The 20,387-nt window shown below is 42.5% G+C and overlaps 1 protein-coding gene across 1 annotated transcript in view; it reads right to left on the reverse strand.

The window, feature by feature from the left end:
* Ptprt (protein tyrosine phosphatase, receptor type T) overlaps positions 1 to 20,387 on the reverse strand; it is an 868,923-nt gene that overhangs the window by 63,842 nt on the left and 784,694 nt on the right. The window contains exon 17 of the mRNA XM_023714963.1: positions 15,843 to 16,033. Within this exon, the coding sequence (XP_023570731.1) occupies positions 15,843 to 16,033 (191 nt within the window). The remainder of the gene's footprint in view (positions 1 to 15,842; positions 16,034 to 20,387) is intronic.

Here is a 20,387-nt window from a genome sequence, read left to right on the forward strand (position 1 = left end):
GGAAAAAAAAATGAAGGCTGGCTTTTAGATCATGATTTTGAAGAAATCTATAGACAGATGTAATTTAAGTGTAGATTTCTGGGGGAGAAACAAGGTTTGGGAGGAATAAAATGTTTTATTTTATCTTATTTAAGGAATAAAATGTCCTTAAATTGCTAAGCATTGAATACTGTGTACTTTTAACATATTCAAGTGAGTCACAACAATAACACTAATGATGACAGCCAAGTTTGATGTGTCTCTTAGACATTCAAGCTGTAATGCTAAGCAGTTATAAACAGAGGTCCAGAGCCAGGGGTGGAGGGTGGGAATAAGATTTTCATCAGCTAGTTTAAGAGGGTGGCAAGCACAGAGAACACAGACAAACACACATGTGGGATGATTTATCAGAGCTACGAGCTGAGTGGGTCTTGAACACAGAGGAGGTGCAGTCAGATACTTCATAGAGGGGAGGGGAGGCATTGGAGACAGTAGGAAAGCTTTCGCAAACCTGTAGAAGCATGAAGGTCAGACTATGTTTTTCTGCCTGTCTCCATTCTGCTTCTAGTGGACCAGGGTGGAGGACTCACTCATGGACCTTGCGTTATATCTGAAGCTGGATTGACAACGGTTTCAGTCTGCGTAACTCTCTGTCCCCGGTGCAGAGGGGAGGAACTTCATGGCTCACTTTATCCTTGTTTTTTCTGTCTTTCCTTATGAGGTCTACCCTAAATAAGGAGGAGTCTTAACCAGACTGGCTCAAGTCTGGCCACTCAGCAGGCCCTGCTTCATGGACAGGTAGTTTGGCATGTACGACAGTCCAGTGCTCACGCAATCTAGAAGCTGACCTTTGGGTGATGGATTTCCTACCTGAAATGCTGTGTGATAAGAGCAAACCATCTGTTCCAACATATCCTCTAAAAGTGGTCAGAATACCCCAAATGTTTTTATACTAATTTCTTGGCAAAATTAATAATGCTGAGTACCTGATATGTCCCAGGGTTTGGGCTGCATTTACCTTAAGGTCTCTTTAGGGCTACATATTAGAATTACCTGGGGAAGCTTTAAAACTCCCGAGCCAAGGCCTTATCATCTCAGGACCAATCGGTCAGCCTCTGTGTGGTGGATCACAGGCACAGACGGTGTCTAAAGCTTTCCAGGTGACTCTAATGTGCAGCCATGACTCTCGCACACAGCAGAATTACCCGGAAAAATACTTTCCAATGAATCTCCTCTTTGGGTTCTTTTGCTTTGGATTTGTCCCTTCTGATCCATTCTCCACTGTAATCAGACAGATCTTTCTAAGATGTGAATAGGACCCAGTTATTCTTCTGGTTACTGTCTTCACAAGTTCTAAGCTCTTTAATAGGAGGCCCTTTATGACTTCATCTGAAATCTGTTCATTTCACTTCTTTATGCAATTACAAGGGGTCTCAAGCTTTTTAGACTTTACCCATAGCTCTCTCCTTCTGGAAATTCTCTTTCACCTGCATCTGCCTGGAAAACATCCATGTATCTTTCAAAATATCTTTTCCTTTCCCCAAATCCCTCTGTTTGCTGTGCTTACTGTATTCACAGTCCAAAAATCTAAATATCTGCCTCCCAACTTGGTCATAAACTCCTCCACAGCATCTTAGTTATGATCATAACTTCAGGACCCAGCTGGCTCTGTGCTCCATACATGCTTGAATGACCCATTTGGAATTGATAAGTAGGCAGATTAATGAATGAAGTGACTTTGTGCCATCAGAGGACAAAGATTCTGAAGTCTCAGAGCTATGAATGACCTTGAACATCACCTAGTTATGTTTCTGCTCACAACGGCCTTCCAGGCAGCTGATGCGCTGACCCAAAGCATCTGTCTTGGACAGATGGAGCACACCCTCCCAAAGCTTAGGGACTCTTCCTTTGAGTAGACTCACTAGTTTTCTCTTTACTCCGCCTCCCTGTGGTTTGCCTTTATCCTCCTCCATGAGTCCTCCGAATATGTATGCTCCCCTCTGTACTGTAGACATCTGATGAAGGTCACTCATGCCACTTCCACTGTTCTTAAATCATCTTTGTAATGTCAAGTAGTGTATGCACACCCTGAAGGCAGCTCTCACTGACAACCCTAAACCTAACACAATAATTGTGATGGGTGAGTGGCGCTTCTCATGGGAAAGCACCCAAGCGCCTGCCCCAGCCTTGCAGGGCAAGGAAGGCCTTGTGGGTGGGGGTTGTGATGGTGCAGACAAATCAGGGGAAGGATGCTTAATAGAGGGCCCAGGAGGGAATGGTAATGACCCCATAATTGGCAGGCAGACTTTGATCACACATCTCTTTCCCTCTCTAGGGAGTTGTAATTGAATAGGGGATAATCTCCTCAAAGAAAAAAAATCCAAGGGGGTAAAAGTATGAAAAAAAAGACACATTTCTGTTTTCAAAATGAAGGAGCCAGTGGCATTATTTTTACATTAGTGGCTAGTTACAGTAGATTGACCAGGGAATGGTGGCAGTCATTAGGAGCTAATCACATTCTTTTGAAACCAAAATTGCCATCTCATTATATCCATCCATTATCAATCTTCACTTTCCTTTATTCATTCTCTCCCCATCAGAATATAGAGCTCTAGTTTTACATTTCTCTCTGAATGTGGATATGTTTTCTACTCTTTGCTGGTATTGCTTTTGTGAGGTGGTCACTTTTTTTGTTTGTTTGTTTTTTAGTTCAAAGATGTGCTTGGGAATGTCCTCACATTTGGAAAACTGAGCCATGGTATTCATAGAATCCTCAAAAGTCATATTTGAAAGAGTGTTTTCAGAACATTTTCCCTTATTTTATGTATCAACAAAGCATGATCTGGAGCCAGCAAATGACCTCCCAAGAAAATGTTCTGGTGTCTTCCCTCCTTCCTTCTCTGTTTTCTTTTCACAGAGACAATCTGACCAAGCACTGTACTAGATCCTAGAAATGATGACAGGAGGTATGACTGACACAGTCCTAGTTGTGGGAGGGGGTGGGACAGTACACAAAGGGATAATGATTGTATGTTTTGAGTGCTATCAAGGCAATGAAGGGTCTGGGTAGATAGTGACTGGGAAAGGGACTACTTAGATCAGGTGGCTCCGGTGAGATTCCTTGGAAGGATGACACGTGAGAGAAAGAGGCAGTCCTGGACACTGGGGAGCTGCCAGGCCCTCCCAGCTGCGCCTCAGTGCTCTCCTGCTGAGCACAAATGAGTCCACGGGATTAGGCAAGGCTGCTTCTACATGATAGAAGGAGACCAAAGCAAGACCATTCTGGAGTAATAGCTGAACAAAGAAAAAAATATAAGCACAGCAAGCCAAAAATCCTGACCAAACATACTCCCATCCTGGCTGATAGGACTATTGCTTCTTTGATAATCACAGTGTTAGCGTCTCCCTGGTGTTCTCCTGTAATAGTTAAGATTTATTAACATCCCCAATCACATCACTTCCTGTAGTTGCCAATCTAGAATAAAACTTCCCTTAAATTGTCTCTTGCTTCACCTAGCACAGCCCACCTTCTGTGAGTCCTTCCTATAACCCCCTCTTTGGATGCCCCATAGTCTTCCAAGAAGGTCATTCACCTCATGGCAACAAGGGATAAGCCCAGCTCACTTGATTCCAGGTGTGTCCCTGCTGTCATTGGCTGACACAGCTGAGCTGAAAACTAAATGAGGAGCAAATGTCAGCCATGGCAAGACCTAGGAAGGAAAGCTCTAGGCTGAGGGAACATCAAGAGAAGAGGGCCTGGGATGGAATGAACTTCCTGTGTTCTGGAACTTGACAAATGCTTTCCAGACCAAAGAGCCTAATGGAAGGCAGGGAAAAAGTCAAGTAAATTGTTTGAATTCTATCAAACACTGGGGACCAGAAGGCACACTCAGTCAAAATCTAGCTTTGACCAGTCAGGAGCATGAGCTTTATTGTAAGTCAAAGGGAATATTTTAAAAGAAGGAGGGTGAGCCAAAGCAAATACCAGCTAAAGACATTTGTCCCTGGAATCTTCCCTTCCTCCTTGTTCACAGGCTTACAAATTATAGGATAAACTGATCATTGAGTACTTGGCCCAGAGTAACTTCCCTTTTGATTGCAACTTACCTTCCTAGTTGAAGATCTGAGGTCCCTGGAGCCAGGGAGAGGCTCAGATCACATGACCATGAGTCACAGGGATCATGCCCCTTGCTGTGCTGTCTCAGCTCACTGATCAGCCTGTGCAATAATCCTCTATATCCCCACTTGGTGCTTGAATTTTCTGCAGGAACAGAGAATTGTCCCTACCATCTGCTTGACTGTTCCTTCTTCCACCTGTGATTGGTCATCCTGAGCTAAGCAGGTCCATTCTGAAGCTTTGAGTCTTTCTTTGCACACTCTTCTTTGGACTGATGCCTACTTGACTAGTGCCCCAAATACTGAGGTATCAGAATACAAAGCTTCTGAGAACAGCTCACCTCCCACCCAAGGCAGAGGCTGTGCCAGTCCATTTCATTTGCCTGCTCACCCCCTAGCCTAGCAGTTTCTGTCAGCTATGCTACCTCCCTTCACACTCCTTGGCACAACTGTATCCCTGGAGATAATTGGATATGATATGCCCTGGGGTGCAGCAAAGCCAGGCCCAGGGATTGCTGATCAGACAGTTCCTGGCTGATGCTTTTGGGCACAGCTGCGGGTCTGCTCCCTCCATGCCTAGACCAGCTCCCTGGTACTTCCCTCCTGCCTCTGCCCACCCCTGAACTCTGTGCAGGGAAGAATCCATAGTGTCTTCATCAAGAAGGCACCATTTTACCCAGACTGGTAACCACTTTTTTTTTTTTTTTGTCAAGATATTCCTTCTGCATACTAACTGCCTATGTGAATGAAGGGAAAGATGGGGATTTGTGAAATGTAAAAAAAACTAGAGTGTCTGAAAGTTTTTACAGCAATTACTTTACCACTCTAAGTTTCAGTGATTTTTTTCTTCTAGAAACTGATATAATAACACACATTTCAGGTGAGGGGTAGGGAAGAATTCAAATACACAGGAGCAGCATGAGGAACTTTTTGGCTTGCTTTCCTTCGAGTTCCTAATTGTACTAGTATTTACAAGAATCTATTCATTTATTTAAAAATCACAGCATGCATGGTGCATCTCTCGAAAATAAAATTTAAAGTACCTCAGTATAAAAATATATACCCCACAGGGTTTGGTGATGATTAGCAATTACCTGAAATACTGCATGTAGCCCTGGACACAACACATGGGATGTACTAGGATTCAGAGACTCCTGCACCCCACTCTCTCCCAAGGTATGATGTTAAATCTTCACACTCTACTCCTGGGGATGCACTCATACCCCCATTTGATCAGAGACATTCAGTTTATTGTCACAAGAGCCAAGATTAGTACTCTCAGCATGGATATCCTGGTTTGCATCAGACAAAGGAAGTTCCTGCCAAATCAATTTTAAACTCACAACCATTCAGAAGCCTGAGGCAAATTGGCTACTCTAGGTAGAGGTATGGCGTAGTATTCAGGGCATGGCAAAGGGTTTCTTGATCTGTTAGGAGTTTAAAGTGTGGTCTCAATGGAGATTCAGGGGCTTATTCAACACCCACATTCACTGAAGTCCACAGCCAGCTGGTGGGTGGTAAAGGCCACCATGGACAGTTGTGATGCTTGGGAGAATCTAGCACTCTACATTAAAGAAACGTCATGCACCAGACATATCTTATAGATTTCTACACATAATGTAAACATTCCCTGGAAAGCGACACTGCATATCTTGAGACAGGAGTATCTTTAACTATTTCACTCTTAGAAGCTGTTTGAGTAAGTGGTAGCCTTGGTAGAGGCCAAGCTTTCAACAAATATCACATTCTGTGTTGAAAAGCACATGCCTTGGGGATTATAAATGTGGCCAGGGGAGGCAGGAGAGGAAGACTAATGACATGTATTCAGATGGCATCAGGAGAGCAAATATTATTGCGTACCATGTCACTAAGTAGACGGTAATTTATGAGTTCCGCTGGTGAAGCTGAGTAGAAAATCAGAACAAAGCAAGATAGGAGTATTTGTCTGTGACAGCAACTTGGATCATGGCAGAATAGTGGAGCGCAAGCTTGTGCGTAGAGTTACAAAGCATCCTGCAAAAGGCTCAAGGAAAAGGTACAATTTCTCTTAAATGATAAATTGTAGGCCAGTGGTTCTCAAACTTTGATAGGTCTTGAGATTTCCTAAGGCACTGTGGTAAAATAAAGAGACCAAGGCTCTAATGTGCATCAGTGGCTCTGTACCCTAATCACTTACTAACTTTGCAGCTGATTCTGACATATATGACTGCTTAGGGATTTAGGCAGCAAATTCCCACCTAAAATGTATAGGGAGATGCTCAGTACACCCATAGTGTCTGCTACACATGTAAGGTTCTTTCTGCATCGTTTTCCTTCTCTCAGAAATGTTGCTTTTCTGTTCTTGATGGAACTACTCTTTTCTAAATATATTTTTTATGTTTGGTCCATACGTAATTGTGCATATGCATGATATGCAATGTGTAGTGATAAGATTAGGGTAATTGATGTATTTGTCATCTCAGACATAATATCATTTGTCTTGGAAATATTCAAAATCTTCTCTGAAATATAGATGTGTCCACTATCTTCTCTTCACTCCTCCTTCCTTCAACCTTTCCATACCCTGGTAGCCAATATTCTATTCTCTAGTTCTTTGAGGTCAGCATTTTAGCTTGACATATAAGTAAGAACCAGAAGGTTTCTTTTTGTGCCTGCCTTATTTCACTATTTAACACAAAGCGCTTCCGTTCTATCCATATTGTGGCAGATGCCAGGTTCACTCCTATGGGTGACTAGTATTCCCTTGAGCTTATATACCAAATATCTCTAGCTGCTCATCTGCTAATGGCTATCTAGATTGACTCCATATCTCAGCTATTGTAAATAGTACTGCAGCAAGCATATGAGTACAGATGTCTCTTCAACATACTGATTTCAATTTCTTTGATATACACATAGTGGGAGGAGAACTCGATCATATAGCAATTCCAGTTCCTTTTGAAGAATCTCTGCATATGCATTAATTTACATTCCTAGCAAGAGTCTGTGAGAAGTGTCCTTTCTCTGCATTATTGGCCAGCATTTTTCCCCCCTTTTGATAGTAGCTCTGCTAACTGGAGTAAGAAAATATCTCATTGTGGCTTCAGTTTGTATTTTAATGGAACTATTCTTAGTCACTTAAAAGTTTTTCATCAGCACTTTATATTTCAATTAAATTGATATTTTGTATTTATATACCTAGTCCAGGTGCTTCAGGGAAGAGATGGAAGACATTGTCCCTACCTTCAAGCTCCATGTGGCACCCCTGTTCCTCTGAGATCCGAGCTTATGATCTTGGGGATCTCCCCACTTTTCTCCTGCCTACAGTATCACATTGTCGATCATCTACACATCATAGATGGATTTCTAGGTGGCTCTTCCCTAAACTTGAAGTCATCTGGGGTTAAGAACTATGAACAGACAGAGATTATGTTTGTCCCCTTGTTGATTCTGTTTAGCAAAGCTCTACAAAAATAGGTGTGTCATTTTATACTTCAGCTAGTTTCATTTCTCTTTGCATAGGTGCCTTTGTGTTTCCCTTTCAAAGGCTGTCTGCAGCATTTCATTTCTTTTATGTTTCAAACTTTATACTTGTGGTTCCCTGAGTTGCATGTGATTTTCTTCTACCCCATCTTCTACTTTTCTTCGACTCAGTGTCTCCTCTTTTGTGAAGCTGCTGATTGATTTTGGTGAATAGAAGGGAGAAAAAGCAAAAATAAAAACATCGACCACCCCTTGCCTTTGTACTTAGCTGTTCTTATTCACATAGCTCTAAAGTATTTTAACTAAAGTTCGGTTATGCAATTGCACAGTATGGTGAGAACATGAGCTGCTTTTGGAGGAAGAGCTTTATTTTCTCTATTTAGCTATTTTCCATACCTAAAACAGTATGAAATATACAGCAGGTACACAACCAATGTTTTGGGCCAGATGAATACTTGTAAAGAAATATACTTTATTAAGCTTCCATTTGTTTGACCGGTTTCACATACTTATATCTGATAATCTGTACAACTCACTTTGAAGGCAACAATATGCAATGTAACAACAATTGTTGAATTCCTACATAAAAGTCAATACATATAGTCAAATATTTCACAGAAGATGAAAGTGAAATCTGGGGAGCAAAGAGTCTTTCCCAACATCATCCGAAATGTCAGATAGCAGGTGGGTACGTGGTGAAGGCTCTTAGCCGGGTGGTTTCCCCTGGCACTACCTGAACATTGCCCATTGGGTTGGGAGGTATTACACAGAGAAGCTACTGCTTGCTGTGTTACTAGACAGCATCCTAAGGAGAATGATGAAAATAGGCTCCGAGGATGGCACTCAGTTAATGGTGTCTCATGAGCTCTTTCCCAAGTCTCAAGCCACTGTGATTACTGACGCTTTTGACCGTTCCCTACAAATGGCCCATTTTATTTTACTCCAAGGGAGGTGGGTTAAAGTGAGAAAGTGGAGCCTGTGTCTTCCAGTCTGGTCTTTGTGAGACCCCAAATTTAGGAATAACTCTTCCTTTTCCTTGAGCTTGGGCATCTACCACTAGCTTCTTATGCTTCTCCCCAGAATTAATTAAGCAACTAGACCAGAATCCCTCTGGAGCCATCTACCTCCAGGATGTTATATGACTCCGTTAGCAGCTGAAAGGAAAGAATATAGTAGAGAAAGTTGGTGATTATTCCACCCCTGGTCAGGTGACTCTGGGTGATGAGAAGTTTCCACCTCCATGGCTGTGCCCCATTAGGAAGATGCCTGCCTGGCTGTCCTCACTCACAAATGACTAAGAACAAGATGGCCTCTCCCCTTAAAAAGCTGTGCACATGGTGTGTCCGCCCAGAGCTGGAAAGTGAACAAATGTTTGCTCTTCATTAGGCTGCATCATATTCCTCACAGCTGTTCCTTATTGCCTTAAATAGTCTTAATGGAGCTGTAATAATCAGACACCTTCTGGTCACCCTACTGGGCTCGATCCATTCATTATAACAACAGCCTGTCTGCATAGGACTGGGATTAACACACTTTCATTCCTTTTCTTTATTGCAAAGTCACCTCTTCTGGTTCCCCTTCATCTTCCACAAAGTGGGTGCTCTTCTAATTCTATTTGCTGAAGTTAAGAGGTCACATACAACTGTATTCTCCAGCTAACATCTGTTGGCATTTGTATACATGTTTAGGGTTTTTGTTTTGTAAATGGCAAAGATGGAAATAATATGGGCTGTGGGTAGCAGGATGCGGAAGAAGGGCATCAGTTTGAGATCATGCTAAGCTTACTGGATGAATGTGGCTGTGGCTGTGCTATATCATCAGGGGAGGCCTTGGGGTTCAGCAAGCCAAGTAAGGAAGGTGACAGGTCTGTGGACACAGGCAGCACACACTCAGAACTCTCTGGGTTCCCTTGTACTAGAGGCTTTCAGCTTTAAAAGTAGACCCTAATCAACTGGAACACTGAGAGAATACTGACCTTTGGGTCCCAATCCTGGTAATTGAGATTCAATTAGTCTGAAATATGGCCTGAGCATTGGCTTTTTTAAAACTTCCCCAAGTAATGCCAATGTGCAACCAAGATTGAAAATTTGTGAGAGATTCAGACTTGTAGAGTTGGAGAAGTTAATGTGCTTAGGCATCTTTGTGTCCATAGGAGCCCAAAGATCCTTGGCTGATCATGGTTGTTAGAGTTGGAGATGCAGCCATGAGTATGATAGCTCTAGAAAGAGGGGACCCCATTGAACTATCTGTGGGGGGGGGGCAGCTGGCCTGGGTAACTGGTTCCTGTTTAGAGTCCCAGAATACTGGTGATAACAGAGATCTTTAAATCACATGGAATAGCCTCACCAGTCCTCAATGCATAAATGTATAAATGAGGCTCAGACATAGGCCCTGACGTGCCTTAGTTCACTCAGATACATAATGCAAATGACAGGACTTGAACACAGGCATCTTGATTCTCAGCTCAGGACTAGTCATGTATTATTTTACACAGTCGTAGGTAAAGAATATATTCAGAGACTCAAGTTTTCATGCCAAAGAGAACAAGCTGATTTTATGGCTTTCCATGCAGAGTATGTGTGGGCTTATCTGGGCTCTGCGCCCAGTCTCATGGTTTGGGCTGTTCCCATTTTTCCCTTGAATTATTGTCCTGACTGCCTACCTGTCTTTGGAGTCTCTGCTTTGATATCTACCAGATTTAAAGTGCAAATCTAGCCATGTATGGTGGTACATGCTTGCAATCCTAGCATTGGAGACCTGGGGAAGAAGTGACACCACAAGTTTTAGTCCAGCCTGGGTTACATAGTGAGATCATGTCTTTAAAAAAAACCAAAGTACAAATGCACTTAGGTCTTGCTGTTTTCTATGGTTTCTATGGCTCTCGGAAGAAAGGCCAGATGTCTTAGTTCACCAAATACTGTATTCCCCAGCTCTCTCATGCTGGCCCTTGCTGGCAAATTCAGCCCATCTCTTCTACGTCCACTCCCGTATTTCATATTGCAAATGGCTTCTGGTGCCCTTAGGTCATTCTCATTCCATAGCTTCTTCTAGTTCCTCTGCCAGAGACACCCATCTCTTTTTTCATGTCTTTCTCTTATTTATATCTCAAGCTTTGCTTTATGTTTTGTGCCTTCTAAATAGTCCCTGACTACTGCATGTAGGCTAGAGTTAATGTACCTTACCACGTGAGCACCTGTAATTCTGGGCATAGCTATATTGAGGTATTCTGTCACGAGATTACAACCCTGTCTTTAAGAATACTCTAAATTCCCAATGGCAAAGTCCCTGTATATTTCATCTTCCTGTTTCCTTGGAGCTCGTACAATTCATGACCCATGGATGGAGCTCCCAAATCTTCTCAAGTTGAAGTTCTGAATGATCATCCTCTAGTCCTGGTCTCTGTTTAAATGTTTAGTAACTAACTTTCAGGATTTAATATTTATCTGCATGCCAATGATTCCCTCCACTTTCTGTCTAGCTCATGTTCCTTTCTCAAGCTCCAAATCCATAAAACCAATTCTTGCTATCTTGATTAAGATGTCTAATAGCTATTGAAAACTCAGCTCAAATTAAACTCCTTATTGCTCTAATTCTCACTTAGTAGAAGCTTCTCATGTCGGGTGGTAATGCCATATCAGTGCTTCAAAAAGCGGACTTGGAGTCACCCTTGAATTGCCTCTTTCACTCATATGCTATGTGTTAGAAAATCTTGTCGGTTCTGTCTTTAAAATGCGTTCAGAGCCCAATCATTTCTTGCCAAATTCTTTGCTTTGCAAGGTCTGAGTCACCACTGTCTCTACCTGGATTACTGTAGTAATTTCATCATTGGTCTCCCTACTTTTCCCCTTGCCTCTCCATGTCCTGTTGACAATGCATGAGTTAGAATGAATTTTCAGCAAAAATTCAAATTATTCTGGGCTGGCCTGATAGCTCAGTGGACTAAAGTGCCTACTTAGGCAGATGCAGTGGCTGGGTCTTGATCCCTGGCGTGCCGTGCCAGCTCTCCCCCGCCTCCTCCTGGGGAGAGCATACTGAGAAGGTGACTGAGACTGGGCATGGTGGCATGCGCTGTAATCCCAGCACTTTGGGTGGTGGAAAAAGAGAATCACTATGAGTCTGCTGTACATAGTGAGACCCTGTAGACCCTGTCCTCAATACAGAAAAAAAGAAGTCAGATTATTATCATTTGTCTTCTCCAAACTGAAGCGTCTTTCCATTTCATTCAGGGTAAAATTCAAAGTGCTTGTAGTGGCTTGTAACCCATGACAGCATCTGGTCTCTTTAGTTGTCCAGTCTAATCTCCTATGACTTTTACCTCATGCTTCTTGTATTCCTGTCCTCCCCACCCATCTCTTTGATCCTGGTTGTATGTGCCACTTATATTACTATCTTGAACTCTTCCTCCAAATGTTTCCTACCATGTCTACTTTCAAATATCACCCATTAAAAAGACTACACTTCTACCCTATCTAGTATTAGAATCTCCCTACATCCTGTCCCTAAATAAAGCATCATCTCTCTTCCTTGATTAACTATTTCTCTTTTCATGGTACTTTCTATGACAGACTATATTGTACTTGCCAATACCTTATGCTCTGTATCCTTTTCTAGGCTCTGGCAACTGGCTCTCCGCATCAAGAGAAGGAGTCTTATTTTCCTCCCCTATGATGGAGCCAGTTTTCATATGTTTATACACAATAGCATGTGATAGGAATGATGGAGTGTAATGTATAAGTCTAGGTCTCAAAAGTATTATACTTTTCATCATAGTTTGGAGGCTCACCTTTGAAGCTCTCACTGACCATGTAAGAACTTCAACTACTACAATGCTACCATATTGTGAGGAAGCTCTGCCTTCCTGAAGAGGCCAAGGGTGGGTCTTCTTGTAGGTACACCCCACCAAGATCCCAGCTGGCAGCTTGCATCCATCATTAGACACGGCAACAAAGGCACTTTCGGGTGATTTTAGCCTCCAGCCTTGGAGTCTTCCTAATCACGGTTCTAGAAACTATGGGAAGAAGATGCAGCATCTCTCTCCTGCCCTGTCCAAACTCGTAACCCATAGAACCAATGATTGCGACAAATGACTTGTTTTATGTTGTCCATATTTGGGATAGTTTGTAACACAACAATCAATATTTTTCTCTGTTACTACATTAGTTAATGTATTTATCTTTAAGCCCATGCTCACTCTCGTTTCCCTTGCTGGCATATGAGCTTCTTTAGGGTGTGAATCTTCCTTGTGTTCACTGTCGTAGCTCAGATACTTAGAATAGTCCTTGGCAATAGTAAATAGCAAATATTTACTGAAAAATTTGTAAGCGATTGTGCAATTGAATCAAATCTCAGAACACACAGCTTGCTAAAGCTGAGAGGTCCTATAGGTGTCAACTTATCAAACCTACTCATTCATATGAAAAAGCAGGGCAGGATAGAGAAGTGAGAGGCAGCAGACAGCACATAGCAGCTTGGCCTGAGAGCAGAACTAGAGACTTAGGAGTCTCAAATCTATAATAGGACACTGAGTTTCAAGTAGATCTGACTCATGTTCAGGGTGAAGACTGTAGATATCAAGGGAGCCTTTATGATCAAAGCCAAATCCAGTATAGTCTAAGACAGTGTATTAGTACATTATGGAGATTAGCACATTTTCAGTAAGTAATGTATTCCAATTAACCCTCAGTTAATCAGAAATTGCTGTTAACTAGATGCTAGGCATTCTAGCAAGCTGATTAATATAATTTGATCTAATTAAAGGCAAGGATAGCCTCATTAGAAATATTTCTGATTGGGGTTCAACTGATGGACTAACATGTATTATTTGCTTAATTCTAATGGAAAGAGTTTTCATGCTAGAAAGTTTGGAAGATACAAATAGGTAAAAAGAATAAATTAAAAAAGTAACCCATTCTATATGGATGAATGCTTTCAAAGAGATATTGCAGAAGAGAATGCATCAGACTATTTGAGTACATCTGTGTTTGTGTTCTGAACTTTTAGGTTGCAGAACAAGAGTTTCTTCTCAGCTGTTGGCCACTTTCCCCCCTTTCTGGTGATCCATGATGTTATGTGACCAATTAGTATGACTAATGACTTGTTCTCATATTGAGTGTGGACTTGCAAACAACACACTGCCTCCCGGTGTTTGTTCATCAACTAGATCTGCACACATGCACGTAGGGATGCACACATGGATCCTCCTCCCCAGGGCTGGGCCCGTTCACCCTTCTGGGAAATAAGATCCAGGGGTATGAGGTAATGAGACAATCTCCTTCAACTTGTACTCCAATATCTTTCCAAATTTTGCAGACCAGGTAAATTTAAAATGTTATTTCACTCAGACCATATTTGAAATTAACTGGAGATTCTCCCAAGCTGGCCATTATTCACATCTATTGAATAAATGTTTTTGTCCTCATAAATATGCCAAACATGTCCCTCATCACTATGTTTTATACTCTCATAAAGTTTTAGAACCAGGCTGGTCCTTAGAAATCACCTTATCCAAACTCTTTATTCAAATAGTAAAGAATTAAAAAAAAAAACCCAGGTATTGAAATGATGTGCGAAGATGGCACAGTTTACTGTACTAGAATCTAGCTGTCTGAACCCCCAAATGCAGCATAATTTCATGACCTTGCATGGCTTCAGAAAAACTGCTTTGTAAGAATTTCTCAGAATACTGTCTGAGGCATAAACTTAGTCTGCATCATCAAGAATTCCAAGTGTGTGGAGTCTGAACCTTGGTGTTTTCACTGCACACAGTGAAACTGAAGTGAACCTGTCTGGGGCATGTGCTGGTTGAGGAAGGAAGGAAAGAAGGAAGGGAAGGTTGGAGGGAGAAAGGGAAGGAGAGGGGAGAGACAGAGGGAGGGAGGACATTGCTCAAAGCATGGCACAGAGAAGATGCTCGAGACATTTTTTAGAAGAAAGGAAGAAAGTGAGAGAGAAAGGGAAGGAAAAGATGCAATTGGATTTCAACTGCACTGGAAGAGTTGCAGAATTCTTTTTGGGGAATGAACTGCTCTTTAGTTCAAGAAAACATCGTAATGAGTTTTTCCTTCTATTTTATTGTACTATTTGTTTGCAAAAGGTGAGGTCTAATGGGCCAAGCTTGAAACAAAAGCAGTGAGGCAAAGAAAAGTAAATTGTTCTGTATAACAAAGGAAAACGTGGGAGTCCTTTCCCTGGATGCAAGAGGATGGTAGCTTGAAAAGACTTCAAAAAAAGGGTTTTTTTTTTTGGCAGGAAAGTGTGGAAAAGACTTGTCATACTGGGTACCTTGGAGGATACATCAGTGATCTGGAAGGCTAAGGAACTTAAAGAATAATAGTATGTTATTAAGGCACTTTTTTTTTCACTGTTCTGTGGTTTATCTCTATTACTACCCACTCCGAAGTAATAACCACAACACACAGGCAAATCCTTTAAGTTAAGAGATGTTTTGGGGAAAGAATGAAAGGATGTCCAATCTCAGCAGTAGGGAAAAAGCACAGAGAGAGGACACAGCAGTTGCCCGAGTTGAAGCACTGCCTTGGCTCACAGTGGGGAGAGCAGCACAGAGACATGGGTACAGGCAGGAGGTCAGGAGCAAGGAGGCATGCCAGAAATAAGAGAGGGGAGCCCAGCGGGCCTATCTACACCAGATGTAGCCATCTACACACTGAAAGAAGGCATGATTCTAAAGCATCAAACTATTGGAGATAGGGGCCAGGGATATGGCTCAGTGGAATAAGCGCTTCCTTGGAAGGCTCAAGGGCCTGAGTTCAATCCCCTGTTCCTCCAAAAGCAAAAACAAAACAAAACAAAAATATTGGAGACAAGCAAGGTATGAGAAGAAGAAAGAGCAAAAAGAAGACAGGTGGGGGTATATAAACACCTTTTAAGCTGGGCATATGTTTATAATTCCAGGACTCTGAGAAGCTGCAGCAGAAGAACTGCTAGTTTGAGTCCAGCCTGGGTGAGTAAGTGAGATCATGTGTCAAAATTTTAAAATTTTGAAAAATAACTAGAGATGTAGCTCAGTGTGAAGTCTTTGGGTTCAAACACCAGTAACAAATAAATAAAATTTTTAGTATGGTGCTGCCCAAGTTTACTATGGATGTAATTCTTTAAAATCCGAATTCTGCCTCAGTGGGTCTGGTGGGCCCCAAGAGGGTGCACAGCTGCCACACTCACAGGTGATGTTGATGTCGCTGCTGCTGCGGCTTCTGCACCAGGACCAAGGCTTCAGCACCCAAATAAGCCCAGGAGCCATGGGGCAGCCCCCCCCCCTGACATCTTACCTCGTATTCCTCCTTGAACCCATAGCCCTGTCCTCTCTTCATCTGGGTGATGTGCTGTAATAGGTCGGCCACCCGGATGGCGGGTTGGAACTGGTCTCGGGGGTAGCTCATCTCCACGGGGTCACAGGTCCGGTAGGGATGAGTCTGGATCGTGAGGGTGGGCTGGGATAGCTCCCCACGGCTGCCATCCGCTTCAAAGAGAAGGAGGTAGAGCAGACCATCATCTTGGGTGCTTTTTCCTTTGTCTTCCATGCCTACCCTAGTGCAGCCCAAGGAGGGAAGAAGGAACTACCTTGGGACTTGACTGATCAATAAATCACAGAAAGTGGAGACGTACTGCTTCCCTGGCATGGCTGTATGAGTAGAATTAAATATTTAAACAAACCAAAAGCTGAACCAAAAGCTGAATGAACACAATGACCCTTGACTCATTTCCCTTTCTTTCAAGGGTATATACTGAGAAAGATACACTTTCAGGTTGGTGGTCATTGCTCACCTGTCTTCACTTCTTCCTTAAGACATCTGGGATTTCCAGTCAATTTTAGAGTAGCTTAGGAGCCAAATAGGCTAAATATTTATGAGACAATCTTACTTAGGGAAGAGAGTGCCAGAAATACTAGAATTAGATATTTATCTGTAGACTAAAAGTGCTACAGATACTTGGAGATCAGAGTTATGCTTTTAGACTATTTGCCTGAGTCCTGGAAATTTTCTATTTCTACTACTTTGCTGTCCTTGGCGTGTACAGTAGGAAGAACTGGGGTCAGTCTTTTTCCCCCAGCAGCTAGCAGAGACCCTGACCTTTCAGATATTCATTCTTGCTATGGGCTTTGCAACAATGACCACCACCTTCTATCATCTAGCTTCCCTCTTCATACTGTTGACTTACAAGTGTCAATGGACCCATGTTGCAGGTAAAGAAACCCAAACTTCCTTCAGTCCTGCAGTGATTCTTCCATGCCTAGGTCCAATGTCTCATTGGACCTAGCAATGTCTCATTGGACCTACTCAATGTCCCTGTTCATTAAATCCACCTTTAATATAAGAACTATGCTTTTCCCAGTAAGAAATTTTGTACCCAAAGATTTGGTTGTGTCATCCATTGGTTTGGTTACTCTGGAAACACACATTCTCAGACTGGATTTGAATTCCTCCCTTGTTCTTTTGGTCTATAAAACTGATTGATTTAGATCTAAACTCTCCCCCTAAAATCTCACATGCTTGGAGGTGCAGCTTTCAGAAGGCAATTTGATCATAGGGCTTTAACATGGATCAATCCACTGATTATTTCATGACTAAATGGTCTACTAAATGGTGAGTCCTGTTGGAGGAGGTGGGTCACTAGGAGCACGCCTTTGAAAGGTATGTATCTCATTCTTGTGTCTTTATTCTCCACATTCCTAGCCACTGTGAAGAAATCAGCTTTTCTTTACCATGCCCTTCTGCCATGATGTTTCTGCCTTGAAGGGAGCTGACCATGGACCGAATCTACTGAAATCATGAGCTAAAGTAAATCTTTCCTCCTTTAAGTTGTGTATGTTAGATGTTTTGTGAGTGATGTAAAGTTGACTAGTAAACATGTCCTACCAAGGCATCTGCTATCAGTCCTTTAGGACCTGTTTATCTTCTGCAGATCCACCTAGGGTTGTCTCCCTTTCCCACCTGTTCTTAAGGACATGGACTGTCTCCACCCTGGATGGTCTCATCTATAGCATGCATGAGATGAGAACTGACAGATGCAAACCCAGTGAGGTGGATGTGTCTCACCCAGATTGGTGAGACAGACACAGTGAGGCACCAGTGCAGACAGCCACAAGGCTGGTACCACACTCATTCCCTGGGAAGCTCAGCATACGTTCCTGATTTTCCGCAACTTGTCTTTTCAAAAGCCATGTTCCCTTCAGCTTGTTTGCCTCTCATGTTACAATAATCCATCAGATAAGACTGTAAGTGAAAGCACACAACTCCTCTATGACAGCATCGGCAGGCAGTTCTTGGTAAGAAAACGATACTGAAAGGGAATGTCTGGCCTGTGTGAGTTTTAGAATGATCAACTTGTTCCAGTTTTCCTGACAGCACTAAAAGTCCAGCAGACCAAATTTGAAAGCCTTGACAGCTCAGGGTCCTGAGGAAATAAGGGAGGGTTTCCTCAGGAGGGAAATAAGGGAGGAAATAAGGAAAGCTTCTATGCTTTCATCTATATCTGTGTTTGAGGTGGGAGCTACATTTCTTATTTTCCATTTCTCTGCCGGCCCCCAGTACCTTGCTCCCCTAAGGGATCAGGGGCTACCAATTTAATGGGTCTGAACTTAAGACATTAATTGGGTCATACCTAATTAGTAGGAGGGGGTCCGTGTGTACAGAGTGTGGTCTCTAAAACTTCCTGATTCAGTGTGGTCAGTAAATATAACCACAGCAGACCTTGGCCTTTAGGATCAGACTAATCTCTCATGGATTCCCAACAGAAAGATTTCACAGATATAGATTTATACAAGGAAGAGGGGTCAGGGTGAGATGTTAGCAAAACCTTCCTGGCTGCACACAAAAATGAAACAAAACAAACAAAAAAACCCTCACTGCTTACTTTTCCTACTGGGATTTTAGGTAAAAGGTAGATACACCTGTACAACATTGTTTAAATTTAATGCTTGCAAATGTGGAGGCTGCTTTCTTTCTCCTTCACACCTTTGTAATCATGAATTGGACTTAGTGGGGCTGGTGAGATAGCTCAGAGGACTAAAGCGCCTGCTTAAGCAAGCTTAGGCAAGCACAGGGACCACAGCTCAATCCCTGGCACTACATGCTGCACCAGCCCCTCCCCCAGGGCAGGTTGAGCCAGCCACAGAGTCTGGGCATAGCGGCATACTCCTATAATCCCAGCGCTTGGCAGGCTGAAAAACAAGAGGATCACTATGAGTCAAAACTGCGTAGTGAGATGCTATAAAGACTAAATATATTAAAAAAAAAAAAAACAGTTTGACTTAGTGAAAACCACAGAAGAAAATACACATTTCATCTTTGAGGATTAATAGTCTGATAGGGAAAACAGATAGGAAGCATAGTCTGAAGCAAGCAAGCAAACATACAAACAAACAAACACCAAACAGCCTGAGCAGTAAAGGTACATTTAGGAAAGAACAGAGAGGTTGACATGGAATAAAAGCCACTGGATGATGCTTAGAAGATGCTTGCAGAGTATCCAGAAAGGCTTTGAATGTAGACTCTTGAAGTCAGTGTGAAGCTGTTGAAGGGCTGAAGAAGAATCACTTTCTTTAAAAACTCACACTGTTTCTTGGAGGTGTCCTGGCTGTCAGGGTTCTATGGCATCCTGCCAGTGCATGCCACTCCTGTGATGAGTCAAAACTGCGTAGGTGTGAGGGGTTGAGGATACAGAGGAAAGGAGCACTTGAGTGAGAATATCTAGATGCCATACTCCATGATTCCCAGAGAGGATGCACCAGAGTCAAAGCCTGGAGCCCTTCGTCACTCACCCAAACCACTGTCTCACAGGGGGTAAGGTGTCTCCCGAGACCCACAGTCTCCCAGAGGATATCAGACATGGGCTGCCAGGGAGATGAGCTGCCTGGCAGAGGCAGGCTTCTTGGGAATAGGCACCTGGCAAATTTCGTAAGACATCAAATGTTTCCAAAACCACATAGCTATCAATATGGCTATTTTCCCTAAACACATTGCTAGACAGACTGTAAACTTGGTGTCAGCAAAACCAACCCTGGAATGGAAAAGAAATGCGCTTGAGATGTAACAACTTGTGTTGCTGTAACATTTGTAATAATGTCAATGCCAGTGCTAATGATGCTATGAAGACTCGGAACCAAGGGATTTTCAAGGTTTATTAATTCAACTAGTTGGACTCCCTTTTCCTATGTATCTTACCTCACCTATTCCCTTATTAACCTCTGATAATGCAGAAGTGATGCCTTTTATCACACCCCATTTCACCAGACGCACTATACTTAATTTTCCATCATTAGGTTTAATGAAAACCCAATTTCACAACTCACTTCTCTCAGGAACCTACAAGTAATGCTACGTTTTTATCAGGCCCAATTAAAAAACGTTATGATGTTCCTATCCGAGAGGGAGCCTTAAAACTAATGTGCAATTCTGCTGCTAATTCAACAAGGGCGCTGGAATTCACATGCTGCTCATAAAATGTAACTCCAACCAGCTGGCCCAGAGAGAGGACATTTTTCATCTTTTCCCCCCTCTTCACCAGACTCTTAATCTCCATGCCTTTTATTTCATGCCTTGAATGTTTATTTATCATATAATAATATCTTGGATTTCTTAAGCACTTTTTATAACTGTTGTTCAAGCCTGTAAATTCCCATGTAGTGATTCTTGTCACGGCCTGTGGGAAACTTACACAGTGCCTCAAGGGATTCTGGTAACATGTATGACATTTTAGGTCATGGCTGTCTGATTTCTCCTTTTTTCTGATAGCTCCTTTTCCTTATTTGAGATCTTGGCTTGATCTGTCTCTGTCTGTCTGTCTGTCTGTCTGTCTGTCTCTCTCTCTCTCTC

This window comes from Octodon degus, unplaced genomic scaffold (genome assembly GCF_000260255.1).
Source record: "Octodon degus isolate 3935 unplaced genomic scaffold, OctDeg1.0 scaffold00037, whole genome shotgun sequence".
Lineage (NCBI taxonomy): Eukaryota > Metazoa > Chordata > Mammalia > Rodentia > Octodontidae > Octodon > Octodon degus.